The 21,643-nt window shown below is 56.6% G+C and overlaps 1 protein-coding gene across 13 annotated transcripts in view; it reads left to right on the forward strand.

Annotated features, from left to right (window-relative positions):
- The window catches only part of Kcnt1 (potassium sodium-activated channel subfamily T member 1), a 56,452-nt gene that overhangs the window by 29,887 nt on the left and 4,922 nt on the right, over positions 1–21,643 (forward strand). For 4 of the 13 annotated variants that reach the window (XM_075985446.1, XM_075985444.1, XM_075985443.1 and 1 more), the window contains 25 exons: positions 182–238; positions 597–645; positions 1,538–1,597; positions 1,787–1,861; positions 1,929–2,012; positions 2,599–2,693; positions 3,597–3,777; positions 5,873–6,037; positions 6,312–6,448; positions 7,961–8,024; positions 8,111–8,219; positions 8,746–8,854; positions 9,073–9,222; positions 9,598–9,836; positions 11,112–11,361; positions 12,896–13,001; positions 14,133–14,305; positions 14,728–14,799; positions 14,968–15,102; positions 15,876–15,987; positions 18,577–18,678; positions 18,973–19,056; positions 19,178–19,303; positions 19,648–19,668; positions 20,483–20,813. In XM_075985446.1, the coding sequence (XP_075841561.1) occupies positions 182–238; positions 597–645; positions 1,538–1,597; positions 1,787–1,861; positions 1,929–2,012; positions 2,599–2,693; positions 3,597–3,777; positions 5,873–6,037; positions 6,312–6,448; positions 7,961–8,024; positions 8,111–8,219; positions 8,746–8,854; positions 9,073–9,222; positions 9,598–9,836; positions 11,112–11,361; positions 12,896–13,001; positions 14,133–14,305; positions 14,728–14,799; positions 14,968–15,102; positions 15,876–15,987; positions 18,577–18,678; positions 18,973–19,056; positions 19,178–19,303; positions 19,648–19,668; positions 20,483–20,813 (3,086 nt within the window). Of the gene's footprint in view, positions 1–181; positions 239–596; positions 646–1,537; positions 1,598–1,786; positions 1,862–1,928; positions 2,013–2,598; positions 2,694–3,596; positions 3,778–5,872; positions 6,038–6,311; positions 6,449–7,960; positions 8,025–8,110; positions 8,220–8,745; positions 8,855–9,072; positions 9,293–9,597; positions 9,837–11,111; positions 11,362–12,895; positions 13,002–14,132; positions 14,306–14,727; positions 14,800–14,967; positions 15,103–15,875; positions 15,988–18,576; positions 18,679–18,972; positions 19,057–19,177; positions 19,304–19,647; positions 19,669–20,465; positions 20,814–21,643 lie in introns of all 13 variants that reach the window. The other 9 variants (XR_012911803.1, XR_012911801.1, XR_012911799.1 and 6 more) reach the window with 4 other exon arrangements.

A 21,643-nucleotide genomic window follows, 5' to 3' on the forward strand; every position in this document is an offset into this window, starting at 1 on the left:
GGCAGGCCAGGGAGGCCCCGCACATGCTGAAGCATCAGCTCCAGTTGGGGCATACGGTGGGCCCTGAGTGAGCCAGTGGGTGCCTTTCCCAATTTCCCTGAGCCCATAGCAGCTCTGGAAAGGACCCTTGGCATTGGTCCTGGAGGTCTGGGACTGGGCCAGTGCTTTTGTCTCTCCACAGCTGGGGCTGCACGAAGTATAACTACACTTTCAATGGCTCATCCTCCGAGTTCCACTGGTGAGTTTGCTCCTGGCTCCCATTTGTCAGGGCCATACTGGGCCGGGCCAGGAACGGGGTAGACAGATGTGGTCTATGGGAGTTTAACTTTCTGGCCCTAGTGAAGCCAATGCACACCTGAGGTCCATTAAAGTCCCTGGGGTATGTTCAGCTGCACCCTTGCACCCTGGCTGAATCTGTACCGAGGATCTTCCCCATCAGAGAGGAGGAATTTTGAATGAAGCACATGTTTCTCCACTCACCCTCCACATCTGGCTAGTGGGCCCTCACTACCTCGGGAACATTCTTCTGGAGCCTGAAGAGGAAGTGCCCTGGCAGCTCTCACCCTGGCCGGGCCTCACCTCCCTTTTTTCCCCAGGGCTCCCATCCTGTGGGTGGAGAGGAAGATGACTTTGTGGGTGATTCAGGTGAGTCCCAGGCTACCCCTGCACCCTGCACAGTGGGTAATTCAGGTGAGTCCCAGGCTACCCCTGCACCCTGCACAGTGGGTGATTCAGGTGAGTCCCAGGCTACCCCTCCACCCTGCACAGTGGGTGATTCAGGTGAGTCCCAGGCTACCCCTCCACCCTGCACAGTGGAGGCTGCTTGTGTGGACTCAGGAAGGAGAGGGCTTGGGTTAAGTAAGAGAACATAAGTCCTATTCAGCAAGCAAGGGCCTCAGGCTCACCCATGAAGCAAGGGACTTAGGCCCAGTAAGGCCTGAGCTCGTACTGTAGTTTTCCCAGATCGCTGAGGACATACTTCCCTCTTCATTTCTTTCCTGATCAGAACCTCTCCTCCCTGCTGACCCACCCTCTCCTTACTGTCTACCTGAGAAGTAGGTAGGGGTCAGAAACACAGGCCAGCTTCTGAGGGGGTCTTCCCTAACTATGTGCCAGAGGCCTAGCCTGAAGGGTCCCATAGGACTCATAGATGCCTGTAGCGGAGGCTCCATCCATACCCAGGGCCCAAGGAGTACTGCCAACCCAGCCTCATGCCCTCACTGCCACCTCTGCCTCCTAGGGTGGCTTTAGTGATGCTCTTACCACCCCCCTACTTCATTGGCACTGATTGTCCACAGGGTGTCCCAGCAGGGCAGGGATGGCGTCTGGGCTGCCTTCTACCAACCCTAAGGCCTAGAGTAGCTGCCTGCAAGTCTTCCCAATCAAGACCATCTTACTTCAGCAGCAAGGGTGCAGGCAGCCCTGTACACACACACACACACACACACACACACACACACACACACACACAAGAGCCCCTCAGAGGTCAGGCCCTGTTCCCAGATCTGCTCCGAGTCTCTTTCCTTTCTTCACTCAGGTCATTGTGGCCACAATAAGCTTCTTAGAGACCATGCTCCTCATTTACCTCAGCTACAAGGTGAGTCGCTCCCTGCACCTTCCCCGCCCTGGTTTCCACCATGCCCTTTCTCCACAGCCCCTCCCTTAGCACCTATGATCTAAGGACTGCCCACTCCCAACCCTTACCTCTGCCTACCTTCCAAGCTCCCAGTTCCCTTCCCTGCTCCTGACTACCCCTTGCTGGCTCTGAAGTACCTCTGGCCCCCAGGGCAACATCTGGGAGCAGGTCTTCCATGTTCCTTTCGTCCTGGAGATGATCAACACGCTGCCCTTCATCATCACGGTGGGTGAGCCCCAGCCCCAAGCTCGGCTACCTGAGCCCTACCTGACCTCTCCCCCACACACCACAGGTCTTCTGGCCGCCTCTTCGGAACCTGTTCATCCCCGTGTTTCTCAACTGCTGGCTGGCCAAGCACGCGCTGGAGAACATGATCGTAAGTGAGCACTGGCTCCTGTTGGCTCCTTGAGAACAGTTTCCCCACCTGCTGGCAGGACCAGGCGGTGGCCCAGAGACTGCCTGCCATGTGACACATTCCAGTCCAGCCAGCCGTGAGCTTCCTCTTTCCCTGAAGACAGCTTTCCCAGGGCTGGGGAGAAGGTGGGACAGAGTGTGCAGATGTGAGTAAGCACAACCAGAACCAGGCTGCAAAATCAGGGCTGGAAGAATGCAGGCTCCGACTATCCCTATGGCTAGCCTCTGCTGGAATAAACCCATCTCCTGGAAATGAGAGCCAGGATGACAGCTGTCTCCCTGGTGGCCTGCACCTTCCTGGCCAGATCCCTTGACTCAGCTCTGTCCCACTTGCACAGTGATGTAAGAGTCTTGAAGCCAAAGATGCTCACACCTATCTGCCCTCTGGCACATTTTGCTCACCCTGAGACCAAGCTGAGGTCCATGTGACCAGCACCGGGCAATGTTGCCCGTAGCCCTCTCTTGGGAAGGAATTATAACCAGATCTCTGCTTATTATGTGTGGGAGTGTCTATGGTTCCTGCCTTCTGATGGCTGCATTCTCTGCAGAATGACTTCCACCGTGCCATCCTGCGCACGCAGTCAGCCATGTTCAACCAGGTGCTGATCCTCTTCTGTACCCTGCTGTGTCTCGTCTTCACGGGGTGAGCGCCCTAGTCACCACGTGGTCGCATCAGGTAGCCATGGAAGACCGCAAGCCTAGGAGATAAATCAGGGGAGGTGACAGAAGAGGCACAAAGAGAACTGTAGAACTTAGCTCCAGACTCTTGTGTCCGGAGATCAGGGACACAATGGCACAACATCCTACCTGCAGGCGCCTGCCCAACTGGCTGGGTTTGCAACTCTCAAGGGAACTGGCCCCTAGGCTGAGTGTGGGCCCTTTGGTTTGAGGTCCATTTGAGAACGAAGTCTAGAAGCAGCCAGGGTCTCTTGGAGGGTCACTTAGAGTGGGGAGCTTCTGGTCACGTGGGCAGACCTTCCAACCTCCTGCATCTACCTGTGGAGTGGCCCTGTTCCATGTCCCCAAGAGGCCCAGTCACGCCTGCTATCCCTCAGGCAAGGATGAGCTGGCTAGGAGTGGCTGCAGGTCCTGGAGGACAGGTTGGCAGGGCTTGGGGCAGCCCCACCCCGTCCCTGCTACAGCCATACTCCTTTGCGGCTGAAGTGTACCCCTCACCATGGCAGCCCCACCGCCTTACTACTGACTGACATCACCTGCGGGTGCTGGGCATCCAGACCCAACTCTACAATCTCACTCACTCAGTGTCCCAGTGATCAGGAATGCGTCACTTCGGTCCTAGGTGATAGGGTCCCCGGGACTGGTAGAGCCTTACTCCTCTGGAAGGTGGGGAGGTGGGGAGGCCCTGTGTCCGTGTTCACAGCAGCCAGCTCAGGTATCCCCACTCCACATTGTAGCCTTGTCTCCCCTGCCCTCCCTGCTGCAGTCTACCCTACTGCTGCAATCCCTGCTCCCCCTGCTGCAGCCTCCCCCCCCCCACTGAAGCCCCTCCCTGCCACTGCTGCAGCCCTGTTCTCCCGATTTCTAGGACCTGTGGAATCCAGCACCTTGAGCGGGCAGGTGGGAACTTGAACCTGCTGACTTCCTTCTACTTCTGCATCGTCACTTTTTCAACTGTGGGCTTTGGTGATGTGACACCCAAGATCTGGCCATCCCAGCTGCTGGTGGTCATCCTGATCTGTGTGACCCTTGTGGTACTCCCGCTGCAGGTGAGTCACCATGCTCAACACAGGGACAGCCAGGAGTCATTCCATGAGGAGTGGCATAAGGACAGGAGGGACCTGTGGGGTCGAGCACACACGTCAGGAGGTCGTTCCCAGGAGAGACTGGAGAGAAGGCATCCCCTGTCTATGGAGGGTCATTGCAGAGGTTCTCCCTTGACTCGAGTCAACAGTGAATTGTTCTGCCAAAGAGCAACCATGGAAGACAGGCTTTTCCTTCCAGAGGGTCTGAGGTGCCCAAGTGACCCCCCAAGAACCTATGCAGAGATGGATTGTTGGGGTGAACTTCACCCTCTTTCCCAATCACAGCTAAACAACTTTTAGGGCTACAAGGGGCAACTGGAAGCACCATTGCTGACCCTGAGCTCTGACCCTGGGCTAGTCCCACTTCTAACCTTGCAGCCCTGAGCCTCAAGCCCAGCAGACACCCCTTACTTCTCCCGGCCCCTGTCCTGAGAATGCTGCCCTGAAAGCCTACAGTGTACTAATCCTGTCCCTGTCACACATCACTGCCCTTCCAGGCCTCTCTCCCCAACCTGTTAGCTTTTCTGTGCCCAGAAGCCGGTCCTGCATCCTGCTTCGAGCTGCTGGTCTGGAGTGTGTGCTGTGCTTCTAGCTGGCGGCCTCAAGCATTCCGCTGGTAGCTGCTAGTCTGTGAACTCATTCCTTGCCTTGTTTAAGGGTCCTGCCCTTCTCCAGGCAGCTGAAGTTTTAACGAGGTCTAATACACCAAACTTTCTCTTAACATTTTCTTCTCTTACCTGAAAAGGCCACTTCCTCCCTCCGCTGTAAGTCTGTTTTCTTGCAAAAGTTTTAGGTTATCTCTTCACATGGAGCTGCAGGGGGCTAGCGGGAGCCCTGGGAGGTCCCATGGTTGTGGTGGCCTCCTAAGCGTACCCTCCATGGTATGGGCATCTCCATATGACCATGTGGTCCTTGTCCCACCTACAAGGACCCATGGGTATTGGATTTAGTAGTCACCATAATTCAAGATGATCTCAGGTCAACAGATTAAAGCTGCAAAAACCCCCTTTTCCAAATCAGCTCCTGCCTCAAGATTCTGAGCAGACATACACTTTAGGGGTCACTGTGAACCCTTTGAACCCTTCATTAACTCTCTGACCCCCTCACCATAGCCTGCAAGACAGGCACTCTTCTCATACTTTCCAAGTGAGGAAACTGAGGCCTGAGAGAGGTCAGAAGCAAGCCCAGGTTGTCCAGCAGCAGTGCCCTGCCATGGGCCACCAAAAGGGAGCTCCTGTGTTCCCCAGCCCGAGGATCTTGAACACCCATGGACCACCTGCAGGGAGCCCCTGTGTTCTCAGCCCGAGGGTCTTGAACACCCCATGGTCCACCTGCAGGGAGTCCCCATGCTCCCAGCCCGAGGGTCTTGACCACAGGTCTCCTGGTGAGGACCTGTGGAAGTGAGATGCAGACTTGAGAATGGACATAGTGGTCAGGGTCTGCTGCCACAGTCCACTCAGAAATGCTCTAAGTCCATGTCTGGTTCTGATGCTCAAGATGAAACAAGCAGTGGGCATCTGACCTCAGAGCCATATGCAGGGTGAAGCCTTGGGCAGAGCCAGTGCTGCCCAGGCATGTGGCCCAGGCAGATGGGAACATGGCAGTTCTTGTAACTCTTCACACCCAGCCCTAGAGGACCCCACTGGCAAGGACTGAATGTGTGGTGTCTGCATCAGGACCTCATCTGGTCACTGTTAGAGAGAAATCCCTAATTTCAGTGCTGAGCGTTTCCTAATACTGTCAGGAAAGCTGATAGGCAGAGCCAAGACTCTGTCTGTCCAGATGTCAGAGTATAGACTCTGGCACCCACTACTGGCCATGTAGCTTCTGAGGCCATGAGCTAGACTTCCCATGGCTGGAGTCACACACCACAGTTTCTGACACCTCTTTATATATGCCATCTCCTGGTCCTGCTCTGGTTTCTGCTAACGTCACCGTCCCCATCACTTCTACATCCTGCCAGCCAAGCAGACCTGCTCTTACTCTCTGCCCTTAGCACCTGCCCCACCCTCCTTTGTCCCCCACTGGATGCCAGTGTCCACCCCCCCTCTCCCCACAGTTTGAAGAGCTTGTCTACCTCTGGATGGAACGGCAGAAGTCAGGGGGTAACTACAGCCGCCACCGAGCACAGACGGAAAAACATGTGGTCCTGTGTGTTAGCTCCCTCAAGATTGACCTCCTCATGGATTTCCTGAATGAGTTCTATGCCCATCCCCGTCTCCAGGTAAGGCTGTAGGCACCCCTGGGGAGCCTCAGACTCTTCCCAGGCTCCCAAAGCAGTCACCTCCCCCCACCCCCTCGCCCCCATTATACAAGACTGTCACATGCTTGAGCATGGTACCTGAGCACTCTAGTCCCTGGTTATTGTGTCTGGTGTGTGTTTGGGGGGGGGCTGTGGTGGTCCCATAAGGCCCTGGGAATGACACTATCAAGGAAACAATACAGGCTGGGGGGACAGGATCCGGCTCAGAGGCACTGACTTACAACCTGACCAGCAGGACTACTACGTGGTCATCCTGTGTCCCTCTGAAATGGATGTCCAGGTGCGCAGGGTACTGCAGATTCCCCTGTGGTCCCAGCGGGTCATCTACCTCCAGGGCTCTGCCCTCAAGGACCAGGACCTCATGCGAGCCAAGTGAGTGCCGGCCAGGACAGTGCAGCTAGACCTAGGCCTGAGGCCACGGGGAGTCCCCAGGTAGAAGTGGAACCATGTGACAGGCATGGCTTGGCACAGAGCCTGAGGCAGGCAGGGGTCCCAGGTGGAGGCAGGGCCAGGGTGGGTGAAAGGTCAGGGTCTGGGCCCAGGTGAGCGGGACCCTAGCGTTTGTCCATCCCTCTCTGCTAGTCACGGCTACACAGCCTAGCAGACACACCTGGCCAAGCTGTGTTCTTCCGCTGTGGGTCTCGCCTTTGGGCATCTTTCCCTCTCTTGCTCTGAGTCTGGGGATTTTTCTCTGTCAGATTTCAGGAAGCTTAAAATAGACCAGGGGTGGGGGTGGGGGGGAAACCTGGCTTCTGAGAGTCAGTGGTAAAGACACGAGGGCTGAGGGTGGCTCTTGATTTAAAGACAAGTTGACAGAGCGTCTTGAGGTGACAAGAATGTGCTGTTAACATGTAACTGGACTGCGCTACTGCATCATCTGGGACTCTTCCCCCAATGCCTCCCATGCCACATTTTCATTCCAGAAGGTTCTTGTACCCTTCGTTGTGTGGTACAGGTGGTGCATGGCCAAGGGCAAGCAGAACAACAACCCCAGTCTCTCATCCCCAGAATCCTGAGCCTCGGCTCCCATGGGGATCCTGCCCAGTTCACATGAGACTGTAGCTGCTTGTGTCCAGCTCTGGACTGGTAGATGGGACAGAGGAAGTGGTAGCCAAGCAGGGAGGCACCCACGGCTTTTGTGGGGCAGGCGTGAGGCTTTACTGCCCTGTTTGTTGGGTAAAGGTTTCTCCAACCAGCTCTCAGCAGAGTCAAGTTGTTTCTGTAGCCAGTCTCCTGGGAACCTGGAAGGAGTTAGGAATGACCACCCAAGACTGGGCTGCTAAATATTCAAGCAGAAGAGGAGACAAGCTTTATGGTCTAACTTAGGGTGTATAGGAGCCCAGGAGACAGGCCCCAGATGCTGGGCATTGCCCCACAAAAAGTCAGCGTCCCTAGGACCTCGGTCATCAGCACCATTGAGACAAGCTCTCAGGAGGACCCACTCTTTCTGGCCCTAAGCCTCTGACAACTGTAAGCAGAGTCCAGAGTGTGGATGAATGTGGTGGATCGTGGCTTAGAACCCCCTCTTGGGCACCATCATGCCACAGCTTGGGAACCCTGGCCAATCAGTGTCTCCAGGGCAGGCTTGGCCCATGGATTTTGTTCGGCATCTGAGCTTCGACTCTGCTATGAGTGTCCAGGCATTCTGACCTGTCCAGAATGTTCCAGGAGGATCTGGGGAGGCTAGGAGGCCTGGGATGCCCTGCAGGATTTGATGCTGGGACCTGCTAAGCCAGGCCAGACTACCTTAGCAAGGCCCCCTGCTGGGCCATCCTCTCTCTCACCCTTCATACACCGGGCCCCTCCTGACCTCCTGACTTCCTGACCTCCTCCTGGGGAGGCCCTCTGGGTCTATAGCCTCGCTCAGCAGCTGGTGCTCTACAGGATGGACAATGGAGAGGCCTGCTTTATCCTCAGCAGCAGGAACGAGGTGGACCGCACAGCTGCGGTGAGTTCAGACACATTCCCCCCAAGCCTGCGCTTCCTGCCTACCCTCAGTGGTAGGCCCTCCATCACCAACCACACCTCCCCCAGGATCACCAGACCATTCTTCGAGCCTGGGCTGTGAAGGACTTTGCCCCCAACTGTCCCCTCTACGTCCAGATCCTCAAGCCCGAAAACAAGTTTCACGTCAAATTTGCTGGTGTGTTTGGGGCCCTGTGGCATCATGGGCATGCAGACTGCAAGGGGGTGAAGGGTGGGGTGAAGTAAAGTATTCTTCTCATAAGATCAAGGAGGGTTCATCCTGGGGAGAGCATGCCCACCAGATCTCTACATTAGAGAATGGAGAGCTACCAGGGGTAGCCTTGGCAGATGATCTGGCCTCTACCTGGGGCCGAGATCGGTGGGAACAGGAGCCAGAAGTGGTGTGGGAGGCAAGGACACTATCTGATCAGAACCTCCATGGCCAGAGCCCATGGTGGGCACCTGGGGGACAGGTAAGGGCCCACCTGGGTAGAACTGGAGTGGCCCCAGAAACACAGTTGCACCTTAGGGTTTCAACATGCAGCTCGCCAAGGTGCTGAACCCCTGCTGAGTAGGAGCTGGCTGCTCAGGCTTCCAGGGGCACCGAGCAGGAGAGCCTTGACACATTCAGAAAGATGTGGGTGCTGTGTAGGGGGTACCACAGACAGCAGGGGTGGCAGGCACTGACCCTGCAGTCCCCACAGACCACGTGGTATGCGAGGAGGAATGCAAGTACGCCATGCTGGCCCTGAACTGCATCTGCCCGGCCACCTCCACCCTCATCACCCTGCTGGTGCACACGTCCCGTGGCCAGTGAGTGCCCTGTGCCAGACCGACTACCACGCCCTGGCCGTCCCGACCAACCCCACAAGGCAGGGCGGGCTCCCTGGAGGAGGAGGGCATGTAGTGGGCAGAGGTCTGGCACAGGAAGGGGGTCCAGGGAGATGCAGGGTGCATTTAACCAATTGGGTAGGAGGGCCAGCCCTGACTGAGGGTGATGGCCTCCTAACCTTACCCTGCTCCTCTGGTAGGGAAGGACAGGAATCTCCAGAGCAGTGGCAGCGCATGTATGGGCGCTGCTCGGGCAATGAGGTGTACCACATCCGCATGGGCGACAGCAAATTCTTCCGGGAGTATGAGGGCAAGAGCTTCACCTACGCAGCCTTCCACGCACACAAGAAGTACGCGGGACTCGGGGCTGAATACAGGGTTGGAGCCCGCTGTCCCCACCATCACCCTACCCAGGGCCAGGTCAGCATGGGTGGGGCCCTGGGGCAGGAAAGTCACAGAATCTCAACCAAGGACAGCATAGCTTGGCTCTGCCTACCTGGTGAGGACGGCCAAGTCAGGACATCCCAGAACAAGGCTCATGTAAGAACCTGCCACATAGCTTCTTCTGAGGCTGCCCTGGGGTCCTTAGGTCCCCAATACCCGAGGAGAGGGCTTGTCCAAGAGGTTCAAGTGGGGTCCCTGGGAGGAGAATGAGTAGTTCAGGGGGGCAGCCTGAGCCACAGGGTGCCAGGAGTGACCCTGAGCTCCAGGCCATGTCTGCTCAGGTATGGCGTGTGCCTCATTGGGATGAAACGTGAGGACAACAAGAGTATCCTGCTGAACCCGGGGCCACGGCACATCCTGGCCGCCTCTGACACCTGCTTCTACATCAACATCACCAAGGAGGAGAACTCGGCCTTCATCTTCAAGCAGGAGGAGAAGCAGAAGAGGCGGGGTCTTGCAGGGCAGGCACTGTATGAGGGGCCATCCCGTCTGCCAGTGCATAGCATCATTGCCTCTATGGGTGAGCTGGGGCAGTATGCAGGTGGTAGGTGGGTGGCTTCCAAGGGTGTGTTTCACACACCACCTGCCACTGGGCAGGAGACCCCTGACCCCTGAGGCTCAGCTCTTTCTTGGACAGTGTGAGCCTCTCCGGGCCTCGAATTGTGGATCTGTCCAATTGGGGTACCCCCCACCAGTCAGAGTTCTGGTGAGCATCGGTTACCTGGGTAACTGAGAGCCTGTGGGGGTACTGTAGCAGTTAACTACCAACCAGAGGCCCCTGTAGTTCTATCAGCCCAGAGCATCCCTTGAATAGATGAAAGCCCTGGCATCCACTAGGGGTAGATTGTCTGAAATTGGCCACAGCTTAGCCTCAAGGCTCTTCGCAGGGACTGCTGTCTTCCTAGAACTGGTCCCAGTGACTTCCTGAGCAGGGCTGGGCCAAAACTCGGAAGGTGGTTCTTCTGGCATGTTTCATCCCCTGCCAGCCCTCCAGGGGACAGCAGGGAACAGGAACAGGTCATTTAAACTCTCAGGCCACAGACCCGCAGGTAATCCAGGGCAATCACCATCTCATGTGGTGCTAGACCCAAGCTGTGACCCTCAAAACAAGTTGATGCTAATAAGTGCCCACCATATGCCCCATCTAAGTGGTCTCTAGGGACCGGGTGCTTTGACTCTGTGGTACACATTCTCAGCCACGTGTGACATGAGCCAGCAGCTGCCTGGCTCTGAAGTCACTCCTGCAGTAACAGCTTGCCCTGGCAGTCAGGCCTGAGGGAGAGCTTGGGGTTGGGGTTCTTCTGCTGTCCAGCCCAACCTCCATCCATTGCTTGTATTTGCTCACGCCCATGCCTGAGACGGAGTGGCTCAGGAAGCCCTTCCACCCACTCCTCAGTTCTGGCCCACAGAGGCTATGAGCTGCATCCTTGAGTCGGCCAACGACCCCAAGCTAGCAGCCCTGAGCTGAACTGGGAGCACCAGAAACCAGCAAATGCAAAATGGCCACACTGCTCCTGTGTTCCTAGGTGGCCACCCTTTCTAGCCATGTCCTTAAAGTGGATCGACCAGTTTCCCATAAACCTCAAGGGCCCCACCCTCAGGAAGTCAGAATCAGTCACAGCAACCCAGTATGGATGGGGCCCTTGCTGGGGGCCAATCACCACCCCTCAGGGCCCCCCCATGTCCTGAAGGGGAAACTGAGACTCAGGGATGTGCTGAAATTCCTAAGGCCGCACAGCTAGCCTAGAGAGTGGGGTAAGAAGGGCTGCTGGTCAGGTTCAACCCCTCTGTCCAGGGACAGTGGCCATGGACCTGCAGAACACAGACTGCCGGCCCTCCCAGGGTGGCGGTGGTGGTGGCGGCAGCGGCGGTGGCAGCTGCAAGCTGACTCTGCCCACGGAGAATGGCTCTGGTAGTCGGCGCCCCAGCATCGCACCAGTCCTGGAGCTGGCAGACAGCTCAGCCCTGTTGCCCTGCGACCTGCTAAGTGACCAGTCAGAGGACGAGGTGACGCCCTCAGACGACGAGGGGCTCTCTGTGGTTGAGTGAGTGCTAAGTGGGGCTCAGCTTTCAGTGGGAGGGAAGGGTCCCCAGTGCTGGGTATAGAGGCAATCCCTGCTTCACAAATGGGTCTTCTGGGTGGGGCCAGGGAATCACCCCAAGCCTAGTCCTGGGGAGCACTCGAGAGCATGCTGGCAGAGATGTACTAGGCTGCCACCCTCCCCCTGGCCTTGGCTGGAGTCAGAGATAATGGGACTCAGAGGCCCCATTCAGTGGCCTATAGAAGCAGCGTGGGTGATGGGGTAGCATAGCCCCATGACATCTCAACCACTGAGCTATCGGCCCTCGGTTATTCCATGAGTTGGGATAGAGCCAGGCAGTGAATCACAGACATTCCTGAGCTAACATCACAGCTGAATCAGATTCTCTTGGTACTGTGGGGTATGGCACCTCATTTCAGGTGGGAATTCTTGGGGCAAGGTCTGTAGAAGTCACCAGCAGGTGATTTGGCTAGACCTTGTCCAGAACCAGAGACTACAAGCCTGTCTCCAGTGGACATTCTGGCTGGGGTCTGAGGCCAAATCTTCCTGGCTGAGACCAAGAGGGACATTAGTAAGTCCTCAACAGTTGAGTTACCTTGACCTCAGTTAGGGCATCCTCCTTTTGGGAGCTGCTCTAAGGTTGAGGGGTCAATGCTGGGGCTCCCAGATCCTGTAAGCAGAAAGTACATGGGTCCTTATAGCTATGTCCCTTGAGGTACATGGAAACAGAACTAGAGGGTGGTGGCCAGGGCCCAGTGTCAAAGCATGACATGGTGTGTATTGAGCACTGTAGGGTGGGGAGGAAGGGAAGCAGCCTTCTGAGAGGCTAGTGTAGCCCACTGGAGGCACAAGCCCAGGTACCTGCCTATCACCTGGGGTGCCATGGACATCCCTCAGTGGGCTGGTGATTACAGCCCTGGTGTTCTCAGCTTCTAGGCTCCAAAGGGGGAGGGAGGGAAGGAGGGAGGGGGAGAGAGAGAGAGAGAGAGAGAGAGAGAGAGAGAGAGAGAGAGAGAATGTATGTGCATTGTGTGTGTTCACGTGGCATATGTATGGACTTGTGTGGAAGTGGGTGAACATTGCTTGTATGTGCATGTGTGCGTGCATTTGTTCCTGTGTTTTCTTCCATGTGTATACATGTAAACATCTGCACTGAGTATATTATGTGTGGAATTTTTCCCCGGGGACATAAGGGATCCCATGGGTTACAAGCTACCTGCCTATCCCCCATCTGAGTAGCTAAGGACTGACCATTGGAAGGATGCTCCCAGCCCTCTTGGGTCCTGCGGAGGGGAGTGGTAACAAGTGGTTTCTCTGCACCCCACCTCAGCCTGGGCCATTCTAGGACCTTGGTGTACCTGTCCCAGCCCTAACCTGGGATGCAGGGACAGGTCCCTGAGGACTTGTCTCTTGTGACTGTCCCAGCAGATGTAGGGATTAGGAGCTGGGAGACAGTAAGGCATCTCTGCTAGTACCAGGTGACTCCATGAATAGTCCAGGTAAAGGGTGCCATGCTGTGGTCCCTGTCTTCATCCAGGTACGTGAAGGGCTACCCCCCCAACTCACCCTACATTGGCAGCTCCCCAACCTTATGCCACCTCCTGCCTGTGAAAGCTCCCTTCTGCTGCCTGCGACTGGACAAGGTAAGGCTGAGTCTCTGCAGCGGCACCCTAGACTCCACTGTGGCCACCATGTATTTCGGGGATGCTGCAATTGAGCAGGAGCAGACCCCCTTCTACCTCACCCACCCACTCTCCGCCTCCCTGCTCTGAACTCACGGGCTGAAAGCAGGTTAGGACCCCCGAGCCCTGAGCCCCCAAACATCTTGCGTGTTCCCAGAGGAGGAGGACTCCTTCTCTCCTCATATAGCCCATCCCCAGAGTCAGCCAGAGCCGGGGTCTCCTGCCAGGGGAACCCAAGGCTCCAACGGTCTTGTCATTCTTTAAGTCAGCACACACCTTCCTGTCTTCCTGGGATCCCTTGTTGACCTCTGAAGAGCTTGGATCCTGTGTTCAGGGCAACAGAACTCCATCTATGATCGAGCCAGCCCATGCATCTGGGCTGAGCACCCTGAAGCGGGATGGGGCTCAGCTGGCCGCGTCTCTGGCCATGCTGTCCCGCTGTGACTATCTCTATGGTCCAGTCACTGCTGAGATCAGGGCAGGATGGCTTCTAACCTTCCCCACTCTGAATCAGCTCTCTTAATTCTAGATCCCGCCAGTAGTTCTCCTCAGCATGTCGCCAAGGAAACCATCCTTGCACTCACGTGGTGGAGGCGCATGGCCTCTCGTTTTACTCAGGGCCCATACTCATGTTGTTTTGGGATCTGAGCCCTTTGATGCTTGCCAGCCTCTCACACTTCCTCCCTGTGCATGCCCAGCTCTAGACTGGGACCAGGCACCTCCAACTGAGGTCTGACTCAATTTAGGGAAAGGGAACTGAGAAAACAGATGAGCAGATCAGATGCTGCCTGAGACCTTGATTCTGAGACGTGTGTTTGTGTGTGTGTGTGTGTGTGTGTGTGTGTGTGTGTGTGTGTACACAACTTGGCCCTCTGTATTTCTGTAGCTAAATGCTGCAGTGACTGGCTTACACCCAGCTTTGTGGGACACTGACTTTAGTGGCGGCCAGCAGGATGAGCCCTGGTGGCTGGTGGCCCAGTATCTACCCAGGGCTCCCATGTGCTCCCGTGTTGCACACCCCTGCTATTGTTGGCCCACCAGCTTCTCCCATAGCCAGGGTGGTTGCCCAGCCTGGGTTTCCAACATCCCCAGGGCTGCAAACACAACAGCTATGAAGATGCCAAGGCCTATGGGTTCAAGAACAAACTGATTATCGTCTCTGCTGAGACGGCGGGCAACGGGCTCTACAACTTCATCGTGCCACTGCGTGCCTACTATCGGTCTCGCCGGGAACTCAACCCCATCGTGCTGCTGCTTGACAACAAGTGAGACACTGTGCACTCCCATAATGCCTCTCTTCCCGTGCCAGGACTGCTGGCCAGTTCCCTGCTGTCTTCCATGGCTATGCCTTCTATATCTTACTGGCCTTAGCAGCTTCCTCCTCTAGTTTCTCCTGTAGCCTCTTTACATCACGTCCCCACAACCTGACAGTTCCCGTGGCCCACGGGGATCCCCAAAACCATAGCTCCTTTCCTCCAAGGACCCGGAAGCATGGCAGCCAGAGCCCAAGGTCCAGTCTTGGCTATATAACCTCAGCAAGTCCAGGGCCTCAGTTTCCCCTGGGTTGAATAAGTGGCAGAACTTTTGGCCTTAAGTTCCCCTCAGTCCCATGTCTTGGGGGCCCCAAGAGTGTAGAGAGGATAAAGCATAGAGCAAGTGACACCTCTCGGCCCTGCTGTCCCCACAGACCTGACCACCACTTCCTGGAGGCTATCTGCTGCTTTCCCATGGTCTACTACATGGAGGGCTCCGTGGACAAGTAAGATGAGATCAGCCACGGCCACGGTGCCTGCTGTCCCTCCACCGTCCTCCCCCAGAGCTCCTCAGTGAGCACTCAGCCCAGACCCGGGGAAAGAGAGGGAGGTTGAGAGGGACCCAGTGTGTGAGGGGGAGGGGAATCCATAGCCATAGCCCTTGCCCTGTGCAGCCTGGACAGCCTGTTGCAGTGCGGAATCATCTATGCCGACAACCTGGTGGTGGTGGACAAGGAGAGCACCATGAGCGCCGAAGAGGACTACATGGCAGATGCTAAGACCATTGTCAATGTTCAGACCATGTTTCGGTGAGCACCTGATGCCTGGGAGACGGGCTTCCTACAAGGTCTCCACAGAAACGGATATGGAGAACCATGTGTCAGGACCACTGTGAGAACCCATAGCCCCAACCAAAGGACCCACCAAAGTCCACAGCCCTGACCATGGGGCCCAGCACAGACCTCAGGGCCCTGACCATGGGGCCCAGCGCAGACCCCACAGCCCTGACCATGGGACCTACAAGAGATCCCACAGCCCTGACCATGGGGCCCAGCGCAGACCCCACAGCCCTGACCATGGGACCTACAAGAGATCCCACAGCCCTGACCATAGGGCCCAGCACAGACCTCAGGGCCCTGACCATGGGGCCCAGCACAGACCCCACAACCCTGACCATGGGACCCACTATGGTCTCCAAATCTATGACCATAGGACCCATCAGAGTCCACAGACCTCACCACAGGACCCACAAGAGACCACACTTCTATGACTACAGGGACCCAACACAGACCCCCACAGCCCTGACCACAAAACCTACCAGAGACTAATGCCCACGGCTGTAACTGACGCAATAGAGACCACCCAGTCATGACCGCGGGACTCACCACAGACCCTCAGAGCCCTGGGATTGCCTCAGACCCTCAGCCCTGACTGACCACAGCCATTCGACCCACCACAGACCCCCAGAGCCCTGGGACTGCCTCAGACCCTCAGCCCTGACTGACCACAGCCATACGACCCACCACAGACCCACAGACCCTCAGCCCTGACTGAAGGACAACTCTGCTAATCCCTCCCCCAGGCTCTTCCCCAGCCTCAGCATCACCACAGAGCTTACCCACCCTTCCAACATGCGGTTTATGCAGTTCCGTGCCAAGGACAGCTACTCTCTGGCTCTTTCCAAACTGGAAAAGGTAAGTGGGCCTCTCCTGGTGGGTCAGCCTTCGCTAACGGGAGCCCAAAGAGGTTATGAGCAAGGTGAGGGAGAATGGGCTTCTGTCCCGTAGGAGCCAAGGAGATAGGCTCAGCTGATGCAAGGCTCTCCTTGCGGGGGCTACTTCCCAGAGCACCTGCGAGTCAGTGGTAATCCTCTCTGGGATCGGCCAGGAACTGGCAACAGATACTCACAGCCCACCCGCCACCAGACCCTGCCTCTGTCCCAGCTCTGAAGATCAGAGAGTGGGGAAAGCCTCGCGCTTCTGACCATGGAATTTGTAGGAGGGGTCAGCTCCATGGATGGTATTGGCTAGGCCAGATGTGGAACTCGGGGACACAAGGGACTCAGTATGGGATTAGAGATACGCTAAGGACCCAGGAACCCACTAGGAATATGGGAAACTACAGGACTATGGGAGACAGGTTACTGTCTATGTTGCTCTGGTGTGTGGAGGGTGTAGCCACACCTGCTATCCACACAAGGGATGGCCAGGCACTGGGGTGAGGGCAGTGGAAGCCATGTGTTAAGATGAAGACAACAGAGGCCAGGTATGGAGGAGGCAGCCACAGCTGCCAATGTCTGCTGTTCTGTGTGAGTCCCTAGCTCAGCCTGGGCCAGTGTGCTTGTGGTGAGCTGCCAGAGGCCAGCATGGCTGACTGAAGAAGGCAGGAATTGTCTGGGCCACGCCTGACTCCAGACATCAGGCAGAACAGACAAGCTCTGGGGTTTCTTACTGCCCATGAGCACAGAGCTGACTTGAAGCTAGGGCAAAATGGAAGTGGCCAATGGGAGCCTGTCTGTGTAGGCTGCTATCTGGCTGAGCCAGAGAGGCATGAGGGAGCCAAGTGGGCAGAGGACCAGACAACAGTGCGACTCCTGCTGTCCAGCTTACCCCCATCCCTGGACTCTGCTCTCCCCAGCATCTGCATCCACACTGGAAAGGGTCAAGGGATGCCTAAGCAGTCCAAGGTGCTAGGATTCTCTGAGTGGCCCACGGCCCCACATATCACCAGGGTCCTCACAGTGTGACCGAGGGTAGGCCAGGCTGGTGTCCCTGCTTGGAATCATCGTGGAGCCTGTGTCCCTATACACAGTCACACCTGGGGCCAGCCCTGCTCCTCAGGGGCCTTGAGGAAGCCTGGGAATAGGTGAAGGCAGCCTGCACAGACAGTAACTGGTTCACACAGCTAGGGCCTCTGTGGCAGATGTCAGCAGTGAAGGGTGGGGGTTTCTTTCATCCCCTCCATGTAGCATGGACCTGGTGGCTGGCCCATCCCTGCATTCTGGACTTGTCAGCTGTTGTCTGTCCCAGGGCAGTGAATGGTCCAGGGCCCATCATGTGGCTTTATCACAGTAGGGATGGCAAGGACAAACTGAAGAAATCAGAACACGGTGGTAGTGAATTCATGGATGCTGAGGGGTTGGGATCCCAGAACACGGTGGCAATGAACTCATGGATGCTGAGGACTTGGGATCCACAGTGGTGGTAGTGAACTCATGGATGCTGGGGGGGGGGGGGGGCGGGGGAATCCACAGTGGTTGATGTCCTGGGCCCTGGGCAGACGAGATAAGGAAGAAGATGAGGAGGCTGCTAGTGTCGTGGCTTCCTGGGGATGGTAAAATCCCCAGTCACGCCCACTGTTATGGCCTGCCCATCACTGAGCAACAAGCTTTGTAGGATTGCCCACACTGAAGAAAAATGCCCACTCCTTGTCTGAAATAGAAAGGAACACTCTGGATAGAAGCTAACATTAGCAACACTCCTTCCCCTTCCTTCCAGTCATTTGGACCTGTGGCGTGGTCCCTTCCTGATTAGGGCAGTCCTTAGAAAAGCCAGTGGACTGCTTGAGTTACCACCGTGGTTCACCTGCACATGGTGCACACCAGAGTGGGAAGGTAGTGGCCGTGACTAAGGAACTGTCACGTGGTACAACCACGTGTTGTAGCTCAGAAATACGTGGTTTTTCGTGGGCCAATCAAGCCCACACATCCTAGCCCCACTGTTTCTCTCTCCGACCTCACACTCTCCCGACACTTGCCCCCTTCTGTTAACTGGAGTGCAAAGAAGGACAAAATGAAAGGAATTTTTGCCACCTTGTCCCGTGTGCTTCCTTCCGTCACTGGGAAGATGTGACTGGTGGAGGGGTCGCTGATGGAAAGGCCCAGCGTGTGCGAGGCCTTGGATTCCAAATACAGGACATATCTCACAGGTTCTGGGTCCCAATTTCTTCTCAGAGCCCAAACTCTCCCTAGGCTCTGGGCCCTGAGTGTGTCTGGGGAGATGCAGCTGGATATTCAAGCCTGCTGGCCAGAAGTCTGTTGATGTATGCAGATACACATCCATGTATACATATACCATGCACATACTAACACTCAGCACATGCATGCATGCCATGCACCCATGCTCATGCCGCACAAGCACACAAAAATGCATGCATGCCGTACCACAAGTACATGTACACACATATGCATACACATACCACACATAAACACACCTTATGTACATATCCTTACTCTGATGGCCACCTGTGATCCTATGTGCCATCTGAGGACCCCTTTCTTGCAGCAAGAACGGGAGAATGGCTCCAACCTGGCCTTCATGTTCCGCCTGCCATTTGCTGCTGGTCGAGTATTTAGTATCAGCATGTTGGATACACTGCTCTACCAGGTCAGCTGGGATGTGGAGGAAGGTGGGCAGGGTCCCATCATCCCTGGACCAGAACCCACAGTTGCTCTCCACCTAAGATCTGGTCCCATTGCTCTGGGCAGCTCTCCCCAGATCTCCTGAGACAGATTCCTGCTGGGGCAGCAGGTCTAACTGCCTTCAGGGATGCCCTGGTACCGCTCTGGGGGTTTAGGGTCCTGGTCCTTTTTAGATCTCATGTGCTGGGCTGGCAGGCAGGTGGCTTCTGAGTGCGCTGAGGCTGGAGCATCTGCCTCACGTGGCCCCACTGCCCCACAGTCCTTCGTGAAAGACTACATGATCACCATCACCAGGCTGCTGCTGGGCCTTGACACGACCCCAGGCTCCGGCTACCTCTGCGCCGTAAGTGCAGGCCAGGTGTACAGTGCCGCAGGGCACAGGCCTGGCACCCTCCTCGGGTCACTGCAGTCTGGGGACTCTGGGTGCTGCCTGTAGCCCTTCTCAGCCCTTCCTCTCGTCGCAGATGAAGGTAACCGAGGATGACCTGTGGATCCGAACTTACGGCCGCCTCTTCCAGAAACTCTGTTCCTCCAGTGCTGAGATCCCCATCGGCATCTACAGGACTGAGTGCCATGTCTTCTCCTCTGAGGTACAGCCCCATTGCTGTCACAGTCCAGCTCTGGGCACCTGTGTGTGACTGGCATTTGCCAGAGGCTCCTTCCAGGCAGGTTCAGTGTCCAAAACATGTGCCTCCAGCGAGGGCATCTGCCACTCTGGGAAGAATGGTGACCTTGGGAAGCATCCCAGACCTCCAGGGGGCCTGGGTAGGGTATCCAGGGTGGTCGGGTGCAGCTCGTCTACTGCGGTAGACTATGGTAGTCCGCCTGCCATCCTGCCCTTGCATGTTCTATATGGACTTTGAGAGGCGAGGATGAACTGGGGTAGGGGCAAACACACCCACCGGTCCCTCACAACCCTTGGTTTCCTTTACAGCCCCATGACCTGAGAGCCCAGGTGAGCACCCCCGGACCCCATGTGGCGTTTCTGCTCCACCTGTGCCTCATGGAGTTCTTCCCTACCTTGATCAGGCCCCTGGGAAGCAGACAGGAAATGAAAATGTGTTTGCCTGTGGGCTGTTCAGGGTCCGGGGTGGAGGTGGCGGGACTCTCAGCAAGTACGATCCTGCTATGCAATGGGGAAACTGAGGCAGGGGGCAATCACTCATGGGTTTGCCCACATCGTGTGTACCCTTCACCCCAGCCCAGCTCTATGCACCATCAGAAGGCCCCTCTGCAGCCTCCAGAGCAGCAGATACCCCTGTGGGCTGCTCTGACCACCACACCTGCGTTATCTCTCTCAGTCTCTCTAAAGGGCTGCTGATGGGGTCCCCACATTTTCCCCAGCCCCTCACATGCTCACTCAGTCATGCACAGCCTACCACACCCCACCTCTGTTCGCATTGACTCCCAGGGATGTGTTTGATGGGGACCCCTGCTCCACCGCATGGAGGGAAACTGAGGTATAGACAGAGGTCCCAGTGCTAGGCCAAAGCCAGGATATACCGGGTCAGAGAAACCAGCTAGATCCATAGATGCGATGGCCTGGAGAGACAAAGGATCTGCTTCCCTGGGACAGGCTGGCTCCATCCTGGATCAGACTTTGAGCAGGTCCAGGAGGCCAGGCAGACTGGGGTACAGATGGGAACACAGGACCCCACAGTCTTTCTGGCCTGGAGAAGGCTGGTGTTCACACTGTGGGTCCAGAGCCCATCTCCTCCCTGGCACCTCAAGGCACAAGGCCCCATTCCATAGCCCTCCTGCCTGCCCAGTCCCAGATCTCAGTCAACATGGAGGACCGCGAGGACACTCGGGAGGCCAAGGGGCCCTGGGGCACACGCGCTGCCTCCGGCAGTGGCAGCACCCACGGCCGCCACGGGGGCAGTGCTGATCCAGCGGAGCACCCCCTACTGCGCCGCAAGAGCCTCCAGTGGGCCCGCAAGCTGAGTCGAAAGAGCAGCAAGCAGGCGGGGAAGGCCCCTGCAGCCACAGAGTGGATCACACAGCAGCGGCTCAGCCTCTACCGGCGCTCAGAGCGCCAGGAGCTCTCAGAGCTGGTCAAGAACCGGATGAAACACCTGGGGCTGCCCACCACGGGCTATGGTAAGGGCAGGCAACAAGGTGGGGCAGGTTGGGCCATAGCAAAGTGGTTGATGAGCATCTTAATCTATCTGACCCCTTCGGCAGGCGTGGCCACAGAATGGTCACTTGGGCCTGCTCAGTGACGGGCAGAGGAGTGTCTATCCCCACCCAGTATGGAGAAGGTACAGAGTGACCCACAAACCGGCTCACTTCTGCTACTCTAGAGCCTCAGTTTCCCCAGCAGAAAGCAAGGGACTGGACCTAAAGGAAGAGTAGAGTGGAGAGCCAAGCCGATGGCTTTCGTTGGGGTACAGGTCCAGTCTTCCCATTTCTGAGAGATGTGAGGCAAGGAGTTAGCAGGTCCCTGGCCAGGGAGAGGGTGGGGCCCAGTCATCGGGAACAAGAAGGACCTACACATCCTCTGTCTATCCCACCGTCCTCCCCAGGGTAGTCATCCCATTTCTGTAACCCCCTTCTTTCTGTGCCATTTTTGGGTAACACCTGTGTGACTTTAACCAGGCTGCCTCTGCTGATGAGGTCAAAGGGGGCCCAAGCGCTCTCTTCTGGCCTGTGCGCTCCCACACTCCCTTAGCATCTCAATACTCAGCCGTTGCTGAGGCCCACCCTGTCTCATGATGCCTAGCATCACTGGAGATGGGGCCCTAGAGACTCCTCCAAGCAGAGATAGCTGCCCAGGGATCACTGGGGCTAGACCATGTGCTGGCCATGCATACTGGGCGTGATGGGCACCTTCACAAGGCAGAGATAGACTTCACTAAAGGGTAGGCCCGGGGAAGACTTTCGAGACCAGCATGGCCACCCTAGAGACTTTCCCAATCACGTGTACACAA

Source organism: Microtus pennsylvanicus, chromosome 9 (assembly GCF_037038515.1).
Source record: "Microtus pennsylvanicus isolate mMicPen1 chromosome 9, mMicPen1.hap1, whole genome shotgun sequence".
Classification (NCBI taxonomy): Eukaryota; Metazoa; Chordata; class Mammalia; order Rodentia; family Cricetidae; genus Microtus; species Microtus pennsylvanicus.